Source organism: Sciurus vulgaris (genome assembly GCF_902686455.1).
Source record: "Sciurus vulgaris genome assembly, chromosome: 16".
Lineage (NCBI taxonomy): Eukaryota > Metazoa > Chordata > Mammalia > Rodentia > Sciuridae > Sciurus > Sciurus vulgaris.
Genome location: NC_136477.1, coordinates 6,120,711 through 6,140,584, shown reverse-complemented (window position 1 = coordinate 6,140,584; position 19,874 = coordinate 6,120,711). Strand labels below are relative to the sequence as shown.

At 50.5% G+C, this 19,874-nt stretch overlaps 1 protein-coding gene across 1 annotated transcript; it reads right to left on the bottom strand.

The window, feature by feature from the left end:
• Window positions 1–3,511: 3,511 nt before the first annotated feature.
• On the bottom strand, window positions 3,512–19,244 carry MARCHF2 (membrane associated ring-CH-type finger 2). Its single transcript, XM_079115560.1, has 5 exons — window positions 19,099–19,244; window positions 15,046–15,273; window positions 8,536–8,731; window positions 6,350–6,559; window positions 3,512–4,128 (listed from the first exon to the last, which is right to left on the bottom strand). Exons 2-5 carry the CDS (start codon window positions 15,219–15,221, stop codon window positions 3,970–3,972), a joined length of 741 nt encoding a protein of 246 aa, XP_078971686.1. The 5' UTR covers window positions 15,222–15,273; window positions 19,099–19,244; the 3' UTR covers window positions 3,512–3,969.
• Between the last annotated feature and the right edge of the window lie 630 nt (window positions 19,245–19,874).

Here is a 19,874-nt window from a genome sequence, read left to right as displayed (position 1 = left end):
GCCAAACTCAGCAACTTAGAACCCTGTCTCAAAATAAAAAATAAAAAGGGCTGGGGATGTGGCTCAGTGGTAAAGTTCCCCGGGTTTAATTTGGGGGGGGGGGGGGGGGGGCCTGAAAGAAAGGAACACATCCCTACCCAGTTTCCAAAGTAAAGTGGTGCTGGGAATAGAGGAAGTTTTTCTCTGGATTTCTATAGGACCAGTTAACCACAGTATATTCGTTTCGTTTCTGCCCATCATTCTTTCTCACCAAAAAGAGAAAGAACATGGATTTTTTTTCCCCAGATTTGTATATTAAGTGCTTAGCTACATTCACTTTCTCTTTTTTTTAATTTATTGCAGTTGTCTATGGACCTTTATTTTATTAATTTATATGTAGTGCTGAGAATTGAACCAAGTGTCTGGCACATGTCATGCAAGTGCTCTTGACCACTGAGTCACAACCCCAATCCCTATATTCACTTTAGATCCTCGTAAACTCATTAAGTTTCACAGGTTAAAATGTGGAGGAAAGGCAAATTTATAGAGAAACAGAATGTATTAGGCATTATCAAGGGCAGAGGAGGTGTGGAAGGGGAGATGGGGGACACTGTATTATTGTTTACTGGATACATTTATATTTGGGATGGTGAGAAAGTTCTGGATTCAGTGGCGAGTTTCACAACATCACGAATGTACTCAACTCCACTAAACTGCACACCTGAAACTGGAGAAAACAGCAAATCTTATAAATGGCGGAAGTGGAAATCCAATCAATGTGTGCCTAGCCTTCCCCATCCTCCACGTTTGTCAACTGATCGTAATCTGAATGAGTGCGTTTCATCCGGGCACAGGTTGACGCTATACTTTTAAGAAACTTTAAAAATCAAGAATTCTAAACAAACCCCCAACTAGGACTCGAAAAGCAGATGCAGTCTGGAATATTTTTCCCCTGAAACTAAAATAAAGAGGTTTTTCTCCCCGCATTTTGTTTGTTTCCACGGCTGAATAAGGAGCAATAGGTCCAGTCTCTCCACTAAAACCTACTGCGCACCTGGGGAGAAGGCGCGCGGTCCGGTGGCAAACTTGAGCCGGGGCCAGAGCCGGTTCCGAGGGACGCCGCCCGCCAGGGGCGGGCAGGAGCCTGGCCCGGGCCTCGCGGCCCTCGGCTACACCTCCCCCGCTCCGCTACCGTTTACCGGGAATGACCGCGCGAGGCCCAGCGCGCGCACTCCCTCCCCTCCCCCACTTCACGGGTGGGAAACTGAGACCCCGGGTGGGGCGGCGGGGGTAGAAACCACGCGTCCAAGGTCACCAACAGGCGGGCGTACCAGCGGGCCTCGGACTCCGCGGTTCTCCGGCTCCGGGGCCCGCGCCATCACCCCCGCGCGCAGCGGCCGGGCCTGAGGCCTTGCTGGCGACGTCTGACCCGGCCAGGGGGAACTGCAGGAGTTGAGCCGCGACGCCTGGCGGTAGGGGGTGATCCTTGCGTGCTCCTAGGGCCACCCGGCTCCCCTCCCCGTAGCCTAAGCCACCCCCGCCCTCGGCAGGGGAAGACCGGGGACGAGGCCCCGCCGAGGAAAGGCCGCCAACAGACCTAACGGAGCCGCTGCCGGCCACCCGGAGGGAGCCCGCCCCGGGACAAGGACCCAGGAAATACTTACCCCTTCGGGCCCGGAGCCCCGTTGCCGCTCGGCACGCCGGGCGCGCCACTCTCCTCCTCCATTTTGGGCTCCGTCGCCGCCACCTCTGCCGCCGCTTCGACCCCTGCCGCCATTTTCTCCGCGTCTGGGCTTTGTGTGAGGGAGCGGGCTGCGCGGCGCTGCGCCTGCGCGCTCACGTGACCCGGACCGACCAGTAACGCCTGAGCGCGACGCGATCGGCTCCCGCTTCCTCCCCTCCGGCCCAGGGCCACGCCCCTTCCCGGGCCACGCCCCCGCCGGGCGCAGGCGCAGACCGACATCTCTGGATTCATTCATTCACGCAACAAATTTGAGTTAAGACACTTACCCGACGCTCCGCCTGCGCTCAAAGTCCTGTAGGGGAGGCATCTGTCTACCCTTCACAACTACGTGTACACACCTGGACCTAGTCACGCCCAGCGTTCTGTAACCAGAGCTGGGAGAGGGACAGCGAAAGTTCTGCCTGGAGGTTCCTGGAAGGTTTAGAGGATTTTTTAGAGACAAGCTAACACCAAATTAAAACTTTCTCCTCAATGTAATTGAAACTATTAGAAGAGACATACAAAGGAAAAGGTTTTTTCTCTTCTCTCGTGGCATGATCGGGGAGCATCCTTACATCATCTCCCCAGGGGCACCACACTTCAAAGCTGGTCTGAGGAGAAATGGGAGCAAGACTGTGCAGGGAGGCAAACAGCTGAGACCAGGAGGGAACTCAAGGACCAGCAGAGCTAATGTGCTTGGATATGATCCTGTATTTCTGCACACCATTAGCGCACCATCCACCAATGCCTAGGACACTCTGCCTACCTCTCTGATCCCTGCCCCTCAATCATACTGTTCCAGCCACAAAGCTCTCTAGTCTGTTGTTCTACAGGCCAAGCAAGTTCCAGCCTCTTGGTCTATGCACTTCACAAAACGAGCTTTACCTTGCCCTCCCAATCAGGGCAGAAAGGGTTTTCCTTTGTCTGTACTTGAGCTATGTATCAGGCAGGAATTTGTGCAGAACACAGAAGTGCCAGGCACTGTACTAAATCTATCAAGGATGTATAACCTTGAACAAGTGATCCATTGCTCTGATGCTCAGTTTGCTCATCTGAAAGTAAGGTTAATCAGAGAATTCGGAGAACCCATGTTTAGGGGCTGCTCTGAGCATTAAATGCAGGCCATTGTTGAGCCCTGGCATGCAAAAAGTGCTCAGAAGTAGGTGCTATTATTAGCATGACCACATTCTGCTTCTTTCCTGAGTCATTATGGGAGGTGGGGCACAAAGCTTAGCAGTGGGGCACAGACCTGGGGTTCTCAACTCAGTTTCCTAAGGCTATAGAACCTCAAGAGTTTTCCTGCACTGGGCTTCAGTCTTCTCACCTGTAAAATGGAGATAATAACAATTCCTTCCCCCAGAGGGTGATAACAAGAGTCAGAAAAGGGAAGGATTTCTGAGAAGGCTCAGAATTGCACCTCATCCATGGTGACCCTTGGTGAGTATGATAGTATCAAGATTATTTAGTGAGTATAAAGAGCCCAGTATAATGTCTGGAGCATGGGAGATGCAAAGTGAGTGGAAACTGTCCTTAACTATCTTTTTCTTTTTGGTGGTGCTGGGGAGCGTAACCCCAGGACTTGCACTTGCTAAGCATGCACTCTATCACTGAGCTATGCCCAAGCCCACATATATTCTTAAAATCATTTATTATATAACCCCGCTACCTGCTCTTCACTTAAAAAGTCAGACGTTGCTTCTTCCTGAGGACTACATAATGGATCCCTCAAAATAAGTCACGCATTTTTTGTCCTTTACCTCCATATAGTCTCTCACTTTGAGTGATTTAGAAATTTAAGTGACAAGTTCATTTTGTCCAGCAAGGGCTCCTTTTATTCATTCAGGGATGGGTTTTTGAAACGCAGTGCAACTTTATAAAGTCAAGGGTGCCAGGAAAGCAAGCCTGCCAGGTGCAAAAAAGCAAAAGAAGCTTGCTGGAACCTTCCATCCCAATGGGCACCCTTGATGCATGGCCACATCTGCTGGCCCAGGAGGTGCCAAATGGACCTCAAAATGAGATCAGGGTGCCTGCTCCGTCTGAAGCTCGGGACCATGTCCATCTGTCCTTGTTGTGAACAACAGTGTGCAAAAAACCTAAAAATATATTCACATAGGATCACTGAATAGGCTCCACTTGGCATGGCTCTTGGCCTAAGAAGCATTCTGGTCATGCAGGAAGGGTCGGGCAGTTTCTGTCCTTCCAAACACCAGGGCATCACCAGCTGCCTCTGGCCTATCTGCTGCCACAGGGCCCCTCCAGCCTGGCCTTCACACAGGTGTCTCCTCTGCCACCTTTTTCAGGAGTCCGGCTGCCAGCGGGGAGTGGTGGGGATCCTCAGAGCCATCTGTGTCCTGGATCTTCAGGCGCACTTTCTGGTTGGTCCTTCTCCACTCAGAGTACAGCTGGCAATGGTAGCGGAAAGAGACCTGCGGGGCAGTCCTGTAGTGGGTGAACAGGCCAAGGCAGCCCCTACTCCCAGGGAGGCAAAGGGCCCCATGGCACCTGCCTTAACCAATCCAAGGCCCAGCTCCCATTTTCAGGAGCAGAGCCAGCATCTGGGCATTTCTCCTAGGCTGTGCACGCAATCACCTATTGGCTCTCTGGGGATATTTTACTTGAGCTTTGGTCCTAAAAAATGAGAGACCCCACCCACCCCAGCAGGAAGCAAGGCACTCCCTTTCTGTGTCTGGTGGGACTACAGCATTACAGCCTTTTGCAAGGATTTAATGCCAATCAGTCACAGAATTACTAGAATTTGGAAGCAGTAAAGATGATCCTTAATAATGGTGGGGCATCCAGACAATGAAATATTATTCAGTACTAAAAAGAAGTAAGCCATCAAACCACAGAGACATGGAGAAACCTTAAATGAACATGACTAAGTGAAAGAAGCAATCTGAAAAAGGCTATGTACTGTATAACTCTATGACACTGTAGAAAAGGCAGAACTATGGAAACAGTAAAAAGGTCCATGGTTGCCAGAAGTTGTGGGGAAGGAGGGCAGGCTGAATAGGTGGAGCACAGAGGATTTTGGGGGCAATAAAGATAAGCTCTATGATACCAGAAAGGAGGAAACACCATATATTTGTCAAAGCCATAGAATGTACAAGTGAGCCCTACTGTGAACTATGGACTCTGGTGACAAGGATGTGTCCGGGCAGGCTCCTGACTGTTACAAATGGGCCACTCAGGGTAAGATGCTGATGAAGGTGGGAGGTTGCACAAGTTGTGGGGAAGGAGTTGATATGTAGAAATGCCAGTAATTTCTGCTCCATTTTTCTATGAGCCCAAAGAATGCTCTAAAAAATAAAGCCTTTTTTCAAAATTAAAAAGTGGCAGTGGTTTATACCCTTTGACCAAGTAAGTTTTCAAGAAATAAACGCAGGGTTGGGTGTAGCTCTGTGGTAGAGTGCTTGCCTAGCATGAACGGGGCTCTGGACTCCGTCCCAGCACAACCAAGAGTAAACAAGGAAGTAATTGCACAGGTGGTGCCACTTTTCAAAAGAGAAAAAAAAGTGGGGGGGACACACACACACTGGAAAGAATCCCAGTGTCTGTCAAAAGGGATTGGTTAAATAAATATGGTACACCAAGAAATGAACGACTGCTGGGTGGCTGCCTTTTGTTTTCTGAAGCATGTTAGCAAACTGAAAAAATTAAAAAAAGCAAAACAGTACTTATAACCAGTTTTAACCTATTTGTGTCAGAAAAAAATACAGTCACATGTCACTTAATGATGGGGATACATCCTGAGAAATGCATCGTTAGGCAATGTCATCATTGGGCAAGCATCACCAAGCATGCTGGCACAATCTAAGGCCAGGATGGCATAACTAACTAGGCAATATAAGCTTACAGGACCACGGTCATATATGTGGTGTGTTCTCCAAAGAAATGTTGTTATGCAGCATTTAACTTATATATGCTGGTGGATACACTGACATCTACTTCTGGAAAACAGGCTTGCTAGTATGCACCTATCATCACAGGTGCTGGAGAGGCTGAGGCACCAAGCCCAGGAGTTCAAGGTCAGCCTGGGCAATGCAGTGAGATCCTGTCTCTTAGAAGAGAAAAAACCTCTTGTTTTGCTGGTGCTAGCAGAACCCAGAGCCTCCTGCATGCTAAGCATGTGCTCTACCTCCGAGTTACACCCCCAGCCTGGAAATACACTTATGGAAGAGACAACCCCACAGCTGAGCAACAGCGGTTATGGCTGAGGGGTGAAATGGGCTCTCACTGTGTTGTCCACACTGGCTCTGAGCTCCTGGGCTCAAGCAACCCTCCACCCTCAGCCTCCTGAGTAGCTGGGATCACACTCCTGCCTCTTGCTCAGCCTCTGCTCCTCTCTCCGCCGCCCACGTCACCCTCTGGGCACTGAAGGCCTCCACTCAGGACCGGTGACCACACGCTCTTGCAGCCTTGAAGCAAAAGGCTCACACCTGGCCTGGGGCTTCCCTGGACTTTTGCCATGTGTAGTAGAATCTAGAGCTCCACAAAATGCACAGTGAACTGAGGGAACAGCTTCCACCCAAGACCACCTGTACAGGCAGAGACCTAGGAGAACCCCAAGTCACTGATCAAACCCCTGGGCCAGCTGCTCGCAGCTGGAGCTCCCCAGCCGCCTGCTCCCTGGGCTGGCAGACTCACCAATGTCCAGAGGACGTAAATGGTGAACAGGGCGATGGTGAGGGCAATGAGCCCCACGGCCTCAAGCCGACTGTGGAGCCGGAGGTGGTCCTGGGCCCCACGCAGGCACAGCCAGCCCGAGATAGCAGCCAGTGGTGTGATGAAGAGGAAGCACACCATGTCGCAGCACAGTGTCCGCTTCTCTGTCCGAGGCCCTGGATCCTTCAGCCACTGCAGGGAAAGAGACGGGGAGAAGCAGGATGTGGAAAGGAGCTGCCAAGGGGCCCAAGGCAGGGCTCCCGGGCCTGGACCTCTCTCTGTGTTTGTTTTTTGGGGACTGGGATTGAACCCCAGAGCACTCTGCCACTGAGCTGCATCCCTAGCCCTTTATATTTTTAGACAGGTCTCTGAAGTTGCCCAGACTGGCCTCCAACCTGTGGTCCTCCTGGCTCAGGGTCCCCAGGAGCTGGGATCACAGGTGTGCACTCAGCTAGTCTGTTCTTTCTTTCAAACATCTGTTGAGCCAATGGTGAACAACACCGGTTACTTCTGCCCCCATTTTACAGAAGGGGAAACAGACATGGAGGAGTTAACTTGTTTATACAAATTAATACAGCTGTACAGCTTTCTCTAATCCAAATCCACAATCAAACACCTTCCAAAATCTGACACTTTTGAAGCACTGACTTGTTGCCAGGAGTGAAAAATTACATACTGCGAAACTTTGTTTCATACATAGAATTATTCAAAATATTCTATGAAATGAAGTGCAGGTTATGTATACAGGCATACATGAAACACTAACTGCATTTCTTGGATCCCATCCCTGAGATATCTCATCATATACGTGTGACTATTTCAAAATCGAAAAATCCAAAACACCTCACGTAAGGGATATTCAGCCTATAGTCCACAAAGCCAGCCAGGACTGGAACCCAGGAAGTGTTGCTCCAGGGCTCAGCACTCTTGGCCACTCTGTCACATTACCCGTTGCAAATGATGAACCAAGAGAGATGGACATTGCTCACAAAATTAGTGAGTGGGAGAGAGAGAGTCCCTGCTCTCCCTTGCAAGCAGGGGAGGTATGAATGGGGTGGATAGTCAGGGAGAGAAAGGCCTTGATGAGGAAAATGGAATGAGCAGAAGAATGGCAGTGGGGTACAGAGCTCCCTGTTGCAGAGCAGCAGGTGCAAAGGCCCTGAGGTAGGTGTGGGAGGCCTAGACAAGGTGCACTGGGGAAGAGTATTATTTAGCTGGAACATGAGGACCAAGGAGGAACAAGAGGGGGTTCAGACAAGGACTGGACCTTCCCTCCCAGTGTTCTCCATGGCCCTCAGGTGGGCCAGGGGCTTTTCTGGGGGCCCACAGCCTCCTCAGGTCACTAGGATGGCCCAGACTGCCCTAGGGAGCCTCCTCAGTCTCAGGGTTGGGTCCTGCTCCTCACTCTTCAGCCCAGTGACGTTCACTCTGTAGTTCTCAGCCACCCATGCCAGGCGGGGCAGGTTCCAGGAGAGTAGCCGCAAGGTGCTGCCACACCTGGGATGTCCCATCTAAATCTGACCCATCAGTGCAAGCGGAAGTGTCCAGGTGTGGGTCCAAAGTCTGGAGTGGCTGCAGCCACCTCCTTTCAGGCCACTCTGCTCCTCCTTTAACTTGACCCACGCCAGCCTTTGTCAGGAGTACTGAAGTCTTCTTGGCCTTGGATCCCTTCCACTGGCCGTGTCCTCTGCTGGCGCTGCCCTTCCCTGGGCTCTCTGGATTCCTGGCTCCTTTCATCCCTCAGGTCTCAGCTTGGGGTTCGCCTCCTGCCAAGGCCTCTCTTGACCCCCAGGTTGTTGTCACCTATGTGCCCCACCCCCAGCAACACACCTCCAAGCCATTTCATTTGATTGCCTGGACTTTCATCTCCATGAGCACTGGCCAAATAAGTCTTGTCAGTGGCTGGGTCTCCAGCTCCTGACAGAGCATCGGGCACACTGGAGGTGCTCAAGAAGTACCTGCTAGCAGAAGAGTGAACCCGAAGAGGGACAGGTACAGGCTGGGTGGATCTGCAAGCTCATCTGGTCCCCCAGCCCCATCAACAGAACCTGCCCCAGAAGGGAGTAGGGAGGTTCACCCGAGGGAGAAGCTGATTCCCCAGGGCAACTCCTGCCCTGTGCCCCACGCCTCCTTTCCTTCCCTCCCCCATCTCAGGCTCCCAAGGGTACCTCTGTGAGAGGTCGGGGCCGCTTTTCCACTGCAAACTCCGTGTGGCACAGCTCGCAGTAGCTGGTGTTGGATGAGGAAAGCCACTTCTCCAGACAGCTCCTGTGCACAGCGCCCAGTGTGCCGGTGCAGCCACATGGAGATAGCAAGCTCTCCCCATTTGCTCCCTCATGGCAGATCCGGCAGAAGGGACAGTCACTGGATTGTAGAGATAGGACCCATAAGCAATGATCGGGCTTTCTGCCTACACCTGCTTCACTACTCACTCTTAGATTCTAAGCACATCATTGCCCTCACATTGCCATTTGTTGAACTCCTATCATCCTTCAATACCCAGCTCCAAATAGCCTCCTGTTTGGGAAGCCGTCTCAAACTGCCACAAGAGGAATGAGGTACTCCCTCCCCAGGACTCCTGTGGCATTTTAGGCTCAAGGTGAGTATCTTGTATACCTGTCTGCCCAAAGTTCTCTCCTTCAGTAATACCATCCTGATTATCCTGGGCAACCACCCACTCTCAACTGCTGGTCCTCAAGGACCAGGGAACAGCTGATGACACCGTAATGACCTTAAGCCTGAACAATCAAAACACCACGCATCCCAGGTTGTCGGGGAACTGACTCAGAGAAGGGCTTGTGTGATGCAATCAGAGCCACCAAGAATCAATTTCTCAAATTTTCCCCCCGACCCAAACACCAAAACAGCAAGGCTGACGTAAGCATACAGCTGTGGATGATACCAGCAAGAGGAACGCGGCGCCAAGATGCAGGGAAAGATGAAGTCCTGTTTATTTTGTTTCATCAGTACTGGGGATTGAACCTAGAGGTGCTCTACTACTGAGCTGCGTCCCGGGCCCTTATAATTTTTATTTTGCAACAGGGTCTCACTAAGTTGCCCAGGCTGACCTTAAACTTGCTGCCTGCACCTTGACCTTGGTCCTCCTGCCTCAGCCTCCTGAGTCCCTCGGATTATAGGCGTGTGCCACCACGCCTGGAGGGGAAAGGCAGATTATTAAAGACATCATTAGAAACCCTGGATACAGCCACACCTGAGGCCATACTGCCTAAGAAACCTGCATAACCATGGAGAATTGCTCACCAGCTCCTCCAACCCTGTGAGGGGGAAAAAGGACAAAAACCATCCACAGAAAGCTGCTGGGAAAGTCTCCAGCCCCAACCTTGTCTCTGGGGACGCCAGGTCCTTCCTGAAGCAGCTCAGGAGGCGGAGGTGTGGCCTCCAAGGCCATCCAGGCATGAGTCATTGTTTTCCAAACACTTCTGCCCAGCAGCAGAGGTTGTCAGGAACACACAAAGGACGCTGAGTAGGAGAGCTGTTTTCCAGATAAGCCAGTTTCCCTCGGAAACTGTTTTCTGTCCCTTTCTCAGGCTTTCCTGCTATAGGGTGGGGCCTGGCTGCTTTCAAAAGAGCCAAGTACATCTGCTTTCTGTCAGCCCTGTCCCCAGGCTGCCATTCACTCTTGCAAAGTCAAAGGGCAAAAGGCCTGCTCCTTTCCAATCCCACGTACAAAAGTTCCGAGAGAAGCCCTGCTCCGGAAACCAACTCAGGGAAACGGAAGTGAGGAGAACCTCAGTTGGGAGTTCTGGGAAAACTGTTCTGGGAAACCCAGGAAAACTTTGGAAAGGCATTGAGAGAAATGAAAAGGGGGGTGGGTAAAATTATTGATTGAGCACTTACTGTGTACCAGGTACTATTCTAAGAGCAACATCAGGATTAATTTGTCTCATTCTCACAATGAGCTGGTAAGGAAGGTGCTTGTTACAGTTTAGATCTGCACTGTCCCCTGAAGGCGCCAGTGTTGAAGACTTGGTCCCCATTGCAGCCATGCGCAGACAGGGGTTTTTGGGAAATAACTGGATCACGAGGTTCTAATCACCTCAGTGTATTAATCTATTGACAAATTCAAAATTCAATGGCATTACTGGGAAGTGGTGAAGACTAGGGGAGGCGGGACCTAGTTTGAGGAAGCAGGTCAGTGGTGTGGCGAGGGCAGGTCCTGGAAGGGTGTATCTTCTGGAACAATACTTTATTTAGAGGCAGGGTCTTGCTAAATTGCTTAGGACCTCACTAAGTTGCAGAGGCTGGCTTTGAACTCACGATCCTCCTGCCTCAGCAACCCAAGCCACTGGGATTACAGGCGTGGGCCACCACACCCAGCTTGGAAGGGTATATCTTGATCCTGGTTCCTTCCTTGCTCTATCTCTCTCTGCTTCCCAGCTGCCATGACCTGACAGCTTCCCTCTGCCACAGCCTTCTATCATGATGTTCTGCCTCACTCAGGCCCAAAGCACTACAACCGGTTGACCGTGGACTGAAATCTTTGAAACTGAGCCATAATAAATCTGTCCCCCTCTAAGTTGTTCACGTCAGGTATTTTGATCACAGCAACAGAAAACTGATTATGGCAGTACTCACTGGGCACCATTTTACCCCAGATGGTAAAACTGAGTACAGTGGCATTCTGACTTGTGTGAATGCACACAGCTAAAAGTCTACAAAGTCAGATTTGAAACCAAGAAGTCTTGCTCGGGGGTCTGGGCACACTAGGCTGCTATGCAGCACTGCCTCCTGCAAATGACAGGCAAGAGAAATGGCTTAATTCTGGCAGCAGAATAAGGCAAAGGACACAGACAAGAAGGCAATGGGACAGGAGATGGGGTGAGACCTCCAGAGACCTGGTGCGGCTGCCCAGTGAGCACTCCAGGAACAAGGAGAGTGTGAGGGACAGAGAAAAGTGAAGTCCCAGAAGAGGGCAGCAAGGGAAAGTGCAGGCGGAGGGCTGGGGTTCCAAAATGCTCGGGGCAGCTTCCAGAAGGGCTGGGCTCACTCACAGCCTGTGAGGCAGACAGCCCAAGATACAGAGAGGCAAAAGGGCCCCAGATGCTGAACCCAAGCCTGTGGGGGCTGTCCTGGGTCATGGAGACAATTCCTCTATGGACCTTCCTCTTTGACCTCTGCAGGTTTCTGAGTCCAAAACTCTCTGCCCTGACTAAACCTCTGCCAAGGTCTTTGCCATGTGCCCTAGGAGTAAGAGTCTACTCAAAGATATATGAAGGTTGCACATTTACAGTCATGGAACTGGCCAAGGTTCTGGGTATGACATCTTTGAGTCTTGTGCTTACTGCTCTCGATAGCAAGCAGAAGCTTCCCAGAAGTTCTAAAGTCAGCAGTGGGGTGGTAGCTGGCTGTCTGCAGTCTCTGCCAAGCCCAGCACCATCCAGCAGCAGGGGAAGGACCCCTGTTTACTCTTGGGAAGACTGGTCAAGAGGCTGGAAGGAAGGTCGCATTCCCAGATGCTGACCTTTGGACAAACAGAGTCATTTGCTCTGTGGAGGTCTGTACTGAGCACCTCCACCCTGGACAGGCTTCAGTTGAGCTGCTTCCAAAGGCAGGTGGGAGATGGAGAAAGGAGAGGCCCTGAAGAGCTGAACTGCACTGCAGGCAGTGAAGTCAAGGGGCAGACCCAGGACAGCCCTGTGGTCTAAAGGTGCCACGCTATCCTGACCACCAGTCACACGCCGACTGGGCAGGACCCAAGAAACAGCACAAGTTGACCAAGGACAAGAGCAAGAACTGCCAGACTGCTCACTGGGGTCTCAGAACTGTAAAGAAGGTGCAGCCCTAGGTTCGAACCTGAGTTCTGCTCAGTGACCTTGGAAGTGACCACCTCTCTTGAGGCTTCAGTTTCCCCAGGTGTAAAAAGGGAGAGTAGCACCTGAAATCCCATCGACTCAGGAAGCTGAGGCAGGAAGATCTCAAGTTTGAAGTCAGCCTCAGAAACTTAGGGAGACCTTGTCTCAAAATAAAAAATTAGGGCTGGAGATGTATCTCAGTGGTTAAGCACTCCTGGGTTCAATCCTCGGCACCAAAAAAAATAAAAAATAAAAAACAATAGGAGAGTGGGCCAGGGTGGGGTCACTCACTGGATCAGCACTTTCCACATACACAGTTCCTCAGAAATCCCACACGGGGACATCCTGTCACAGTAGGCCTCCTCCCCTCTGCCCTGCCCTGGCAGCCCTAGCTGGGAGGCCTGGAGCCCAACAGGGGCCCCTCACTCCAGCCTGGCTCTGCCAGCACAGACCCTTTCTGCCTCCTTTTTGTTTGTATGTATGTGGAGCTGGGAATGGAACCTGAGGCCTCAGCATGCTAATCTCAGGCTCCACCACTGAGCTATATATACACCCAGCACCAGGGGTTCTAACGGAAATGGAGACTGTAAGCCAAAACCACAGAGAATGCTCAGGAGGAGAATACCTGATCTGATCTGGGACAACCGGGCAAAGACTGAGGGAGCAGCCCTTAGTTCCCTTCCAAGGGCAAGTCAAGGATTCGGTCTGCTTCTTGTAATTTTACCTACACTTGTTTTTGCAGTGCTAGGAATGGAACCCAGGACCATCACATGCTATGCAGGCACTCTACCACTGAGCTGTATTCCCAACTCCTACTTATTTTTATTTTTGCACAAAATGCTTATGAATGAGTTCTGACACTACCACACAGATGAACCTTCAGGACATTATGCTCAATGAAACAAGTCAGTCTCAAAAGGACACCTCTGTATGATTCTATGCACAGGAAGCCCCTAGAATCATCAGATCCACAAAACAGGAAGTAGTATGGTAGGAGCTGGGGGAAGGGGATGGGAGCTCCTGTTTAATGGAACAGAGTTTCAGTCTGGGAAGACGAGAGAGTTCTGTAGATGGATGGTGGGAATAGTTGAACAACAATGTGAACATGCTTAATGCTCTGAACTATATATTTGAAAGTGTTTATAGAGTGGTAAGGTGAATAGTATATGTATTTCACCACAGCAAAAAAATCAGGAAAAAGGAGCCTATTTATTAAATTGTATGAAATAAACATGATAATATGTAAAACTCGAAAAACTAAGAAAAAAAATCACAATTCTATTCTCTAGTCAATTTGGTGGCTATTATAAATCTAAGTGAGTTAAAGTAGATCTAAACATCTATAGCATGGTACTGTGGCACACACCTGTAATCCCAGCATCTCGGCAGGCTGAGGCAGGAGGATGGCCAGTTCAAAACTAGTCTTAGCAAAAGCAAGGCACTAAACAAAATACAAAATAGGGCTGGGGATGTGGCTCAGTAGTTGAGTCCTCCTGAGTTCAATCCCCAGTACCAAAAAAAAAAAAAAAAAAAACAGGATGGAGATGCTAAGTCCACGGTACAGTGCCTCGGATTCCACACCCAGTTGTTATCACAAAAAAATTAAAATATTAAAAAAAATGTTCATGGGGTTCCCTTAAACTCTTTCCTAGCTGAATGCACCACCAAACACACCTTAGACCCAGCTACTTGAGAGGATCACTTGAACCCAGGAGTTTGAGGTCAGCCTGGGCAACATGGTAAGGCTCTATCTCTAAATAAATAAATAATCCTTTCCCGAGGAACTGATAACAAATTGGCAAACTACCCAGGTTGAGCTCACAGAAGGGTCTGGAAGATGAGCCTCACACTGAGGTTTGTTTTTGCTTTCGTGTTGTTGGCGCTAATGGAACAAGGGCTCACACATGGTAAACACAGGTTCGACCACTGAGCTACATCCCTAGGTCCTCATGCTGACTTTCAAATACAGGTAGTTCCCAACTTAAAACGGTTTGACTTAAAAATTTTCAGCTTCACAATAGCGTGAAAGCAGTACACATTCTGTAGAAATAATCATTTGAATTTAACATTTTCATCTCTCCCAGGTCTTCTGTCCTGATGCTGGGCAGCGGCAGTGATCTGTGGCTCCCAGGCAGCCCCACAGTCATGGGTGAACAACAGAGACTATACTATCCTGGGCACACCGTTGCTAAACATCGCAGTTCAGTAGGTTAGGGGGATGCAATACGTTTTAACTTGTGACATTTTCAACTTACGATGGGCTTATTGGGATGTAATCCCATTATTGATCAAGGAACATCTGCGCATTTTATCAAATGTTTACTAAGTGGCAAACCCCACTTTCTATGGATCATGGCATCATATTCTCAGAAAAACCCCATCAGGAAGGTGTCCCCATTTCAGAGACATGGTGGTGAAGTAACTTCTCTGGGGTCACTCCAGGAGAGACAGAGGAATCCACTCGGATGTGTGCGCACACAGCTTGCATTTCTCTGCTCTCCTAAGCTGGAGTTACTGGACAATGCACAACCTTCAGATTCTGCATAAGAATCCGGAATTTGGGGCTGGGATGTGGCTCAGCAGTAGAACATTTGCCTAGCACATGCAAGACCTGAGGCTTGACCCCCAGCACTGCCAAAAAAAAAAAAAAGAATTATCTGGAATCTTGCCTTTTCCTAAACAATCAGACCTTGCCAGCCTGTCTTTCTGCTTCCACGTGGCAATTACTATTTGGGCTCTCCTCTTTGGTGTATTCACCGCCTGGCCTCTCAAAGTGTTTGGACTTCTGACCCCAGGCTGGGAAGAAATCACTCAGCACAGAGAAAAAAAAGGGACAAAGGCCAAGACACTACAGTCACCACTTACCTTGGTGTGTCCAATGCCCGGATGACAGTTGAAAGGAGCCGGCCATCCCTGGAAGTTACCTGAGCCACATACTGAGGTGGCCCAAGGCCAGTGGCCTCCACAACTTTGGAGAATGCCGGGCTGCCAGAGCAGTCACACAGAGAGCCAGGGAGGTGGCAGCAGTCGCCTGTCGTCATGGCCACAGGGAGCCCTGTGTCCTCAGGGCCTGAGGCCCATGGTCCCAGGAGCCTGAGGAGAGGCCAGCAGGAAGATTAAGGGCAAAGTTAGTGAGCCCAGTGGACTAGGGTTTGATTCCCCTCTTCTCAGCTCTAGGGACTATGTACAAAGATGTCCCTCTTTGAACCTCAGTTTGCAAGATCTGTAAAATGGGGCCTTAAAGGGGATCTGTGAGGACACTGAGATGGCACATATAACTTAGTCCAGGCCTGGCAGACTATGAGCACGGTTACATTATCTCTCGCTTTCCTAGAAAAAGCCAGCCAGGTCTCACCTCCAAAGCCGGAAGCCCACCTTTCACACACATCACCTTTCCAGACTCGGGAACAGCATCTAACACTTATCAAGGACCTACTGTGTGTTGGGCCCTTCGGGCTCTTTCCAGGACCAGAACTATCCTGTGCCTGCCTACCATGTAGGACTCTTAGGGCTGGGCTCACAGCAAGGAAGCCCACCTCTAACTGGAGCAGAATAGAGCTAAGAACTTGGCCTCACACACCAGAATGGTGAGTCCCTTTGACTCTTCTTATTAATGTTTGTTTTTTACCTTTTTCAAGTGTTTGTGTGTGTGTGTGTGTGTGTGTGTGTGTGTGTGTGTGTGTGTATGTGTGTACACATAAGTGCATGTGTGTGGTTTGGAGGCTAGTACCTGGGGACTCACAAATACTAGGCAAGCACATTACCACTGAGCTACATCCCAGGCCTTTTTATTTTGAGACAAGGCTGTATGGGCTTCCCTCAAACTTGTAAGTGTCCTGCCTCAGCCTCCTGAGTTGCTGGGCTTAGAGGCATGAGCCACCATGCCTTGCTGGTCCATGGTTTTTTTGTCAGGTTGTACACACCTTGAGACCTCAGGTGACCAAGGAAATGACAGGCTGGAGAGGATGGTGGCTGCCTCTGGCCCCACCAGGCCAGTAGCTCTGAGCTATGCCTTGGTCCCCGAGGGAATTCTATGGGAGACAGTTGGAGCCCCAGGTAGCAATTCTGAAGTCTGCTCTGGTGACTACAGCAGAATTCTAACCTCTGCCCCTGGGTCTGATCAGCAAAGAGGAAGAATAGGTGGCCTCCCCGCTAACACAGCAAGACTTGGAGTAGGGCTTCCCGATCCCTATGCATGTTTCCCTCTGAGAATATCATGAAAGTAACAAAGGTCTCTAGAGAGGCTCCCTCGTTGCCAGGACAGGTGCCCTGGAGCCAAGATTCTCTGTTCCCAACTTGTCCAATCCCTGGGAACTCTGTCTCCATGAGCTAAGGTCCAGCCTGCAGCAATCCATATAGTATTCAGAAATCCCAAGAAAGCAGCCAGTTGGGCCCTCCGTGAACTCACCCCGCACTTCAAGTCGGCTTTGACCAGCCACTGCCTGTCAATGTTTGAGACCCAAAAGAGGAGTAAAAGCAGCGTACATTGATTGACTTTCGGGGTTGGAACAGTCGCTCTGCTGGCAGATCAGTGCCTTCCGAAGAGCTCAGCCGAAAACCCAACATGCCTTGAGCCTCCACAGTTGGGCCACTGTGACTAGATAAGCACGTATCAGCTACAGGCAGGAGGAGCCTTGGAGGAAGGCTGCATGTCGGAGATAACATCCGTCAGGCAGGCCTGCCACAATGTGTATACTGCTGTCCCTCCCAAGTGCTTACAACAGAACTCCTCGCTCAGAGATCAGCGAGAAAGCCACCAGACACTCCAGGTGAATGCATACAGAAGGCAGTCCAATCCTCCTGCTCCTTCAAGGGTCAGTCTTAGCATTTCCACACATAGCTGGGCACTACAAGAACCATCGCAGCCCCTGTATATTAAGTACAGGGGGATAGGGGGCAACAAACTGGTAAATCTGTTAATGCCAGGCATACAAATCAACAAATAACAATAGCAGTTAAGGTTGATCAAGGATTGGGCACTATGCCAAACAATCTGCCCATGGGTTAATCCTCTCATTGAACTCAAAACAGTTCTTAGAAGCGTCCCCTTCAAAGGTCACTCCCTGGAGAAGCCTTCCCTGACTACTCTGGCTAACGTGCCACTGGTGTCCACACTGCTACCTTCATGGCATGAAACCCTCTCTGAAACGGACTCTGTTCAACTTGCTTCACCATCCCTGTCGTCCCATACATGGGTGAACTCTGGAGAGGAGGGACTTGGTCAGACTTGCTCCCTGCAGTCCCAAGTTCCTGTGTCTGTCATAGAGCTATGCACACATTGTTGCTGCATTTGTTTCTCAGCACAGACTGTGAGAACCTGATCTTGTGATCCTCAGGCCCTGGCCTGCCAGTCACAGTGAGAATCAGAAACGTTCAGAGCTATAGGTCCAGGCAAACCACACAGGCTTGGACTTAAAAGGGGCCAAACTTGTGACTAGATACAAGAATACAGAAGCTGCAAGTTAGACTTAGCTCTGGAGCTGCTGGGATGAACAAGAAAGCAGAATTTCTTGGGCACACTAGGCGCAGTGCCCAGGAAATGAATATCATAAAATCTTTACAAAAAACCTATGACATAAGTTCAATGATTACCTCCATTCAACCAGTGAGGAGACTAAGGCTCAAAGAGCAGCACCTACTTGCCCAAGGAAGGGACAGTGCTAGGATTTGAACTTAGTCCAGTGAGTGGGTCTGGGCCTTAAGAGACCTGGTTCTTTAAGTCATGGTTCTACCACTAATGCTATGTGTCCTAAGTTCAAGTTGCTTTGCTTCTCTGGGTCTCATCTTTCTCCTTTGTCAAATATGCTGATGGAGCTAGTCGATTAAGTCTGTGAAGGGGTCTCCTGAGAAGAAACCTCCATGCCTGGCCTACCTTTGGCTAGGCCTGCTTGGGATGGCACTGGGGCACCCAATCTTTTCCATGCCTGCCCCACCTCCTTTTCCTAAGGGCAGGAAACTGAAGAAAAAGCAATCAGAGGGCCTTAACTCCCCACAGTGTGATCTTGAGCAGCTATATCACTCTCTTAGACTCAGTTTTCCTATCTGTAAAATGGGAGTTCATATTGATCCCTAGCTTGTCAACCAGTAAATAATAAGTCAATTAGCTCTAATTAAAATTACTATCATCAGAGCTGTTTGGAAGGTTTCATGAGAGGACACAGTCAGCACCTGGAATGGAAAGTGCTCCAGGTCTGGCCAGGTTCACCATTATTATTTTTTAGGACAAATGTAGAACCTGTCAAATGCACTTAGTGCTCATCACTCACCACAGAGAACCTCCTGTGTGTCCTTCAGCACTTCAATGATCCTGCTTCAGAAGCAAGATTCTAATACCTACCTCTACTTCTTATTTACGTTGTGACTGTGGGCAAGAGACTTAACTTCTCTGACCCCTGACTTCCTCATCTGTGACAGGAACCATTTCTAGCACTTACACTGTTCCTGAAGGATTGAACGAGCAAGCTAATCGTGTAATTTCTGCCAACCCTGTTTTGTGCACCATTTCAGCACAGTGCACTCTGTTCGAGCAGCTGTATGCACACTGCCCGGCGCGTTATAATATTTACTACTTTTCCAGCAGAGCCCCTCTGAAGAAGGAGGTTAGGGAAGGACAAGTCACTTATTGACCGCCTACTGTGTGCCAGGCGCTTTACTCATCATCAACCTCCTGAGTCAGGTTGGCGCTGGGATGACCCAATTTTACAGACTGGGAAACCGAGGATCAAAGAGGCTCCTACTGTGTGCGGAGGCCCGGAGGCCTCCCCTTGCTCTGAGATGGAAATTAAGATCTCTGCGTCCCAGGGGAAGGATGAGGCCAAGGGTCCGAGCCTGTCCCGCCCGGGGGCCGACCTCGGGCCTCGAACCCGGGATCTGGGACCCGCCTTCGTGCTCTGGCCCCACTTGCCGTCCCGTACTTACCTGATCCGCGGCCGGGCCGGGCGGCCGCGCAGGCCCCTCAGTTCGCCCTGGCCCGGGTCCCAGCCCGGCCCGGCCCGTCTGCGCCGCTTGCTCGGCTCCGGCCGGCACCTGCGTCCGGGCACCGCCCGCCGAGCCGACAGCGCCGCGGGCCAATGACGGCTGCCTCTCTCCTAAATTGGCCAATAGGCATGCACGTCCCGCCCAGGGAGGCGGGGTCGGAGGCGACGGGGACGTCCTGGGCGGTACAGGCCCCGCGGCGCCGCAGCTGGTGGCCCCGCCCCCGTCGCGTCCTGGTCCCGCCCCCATCCCCGGCTCCGCCCCTTCCCTAGCCTGGGCGGTAATGGAGCGGCCTACGCCACCTGCAGAACCGCACGGTTGTAAGTAAATAAGACTTACAGAATTAAACTTGACACTTGCCAAGTGATTTGTAAGTGCTCATCACCTCCGTTACACTTCTCATCGATCCCGGCGGTGGAAGGGACCGTAGGATCACATTTCACAGAGAAGAAACAGAAGTCTAGCGGGCTCAGGAAGCTGTGGAGCACCCCAAAGGCAACTTCGCTTATTTATCATTCATGCATTCACGCAATAGATCCATTCGAAAGACAGCAAACATCAGTAGGAGGGACTTTAACGAGCCAGGCACCGTGCTAGTTGCTGGAGACAAATATTAACTAAAACAAATCATCCCCTCATGGGCTTCAATCTAGTGAGAGGACATTGGTAATCAATTTTTTTTCTTTATTTCTTGTGCTGGAAATTGAACTCAGGACCAC

Coding starts and splice junctions, on each gene's coding strand:
- MARCHF2 (XM_079115560.1), bottom strand. CDS start 15,221: ATGACGACAGGCGACTGCTGCCACCTCCCTGGCTCTCTGTGTGACTGC. Junction 6,560..8,535: donor GGCCCCGACCTCTCACAGAG/GTACCCTTGGGA, acceptor CTTTCCCTGCAG/TGGCTGAAGGATCCAGGGCC. Junction 4,129..6,349: donor TTTACGTCCTCTGGACATTG/GTGAGTCTGCCA, acceptor ACTGCCCCGCAG/GTCTCTTTCCGCTACCATTG.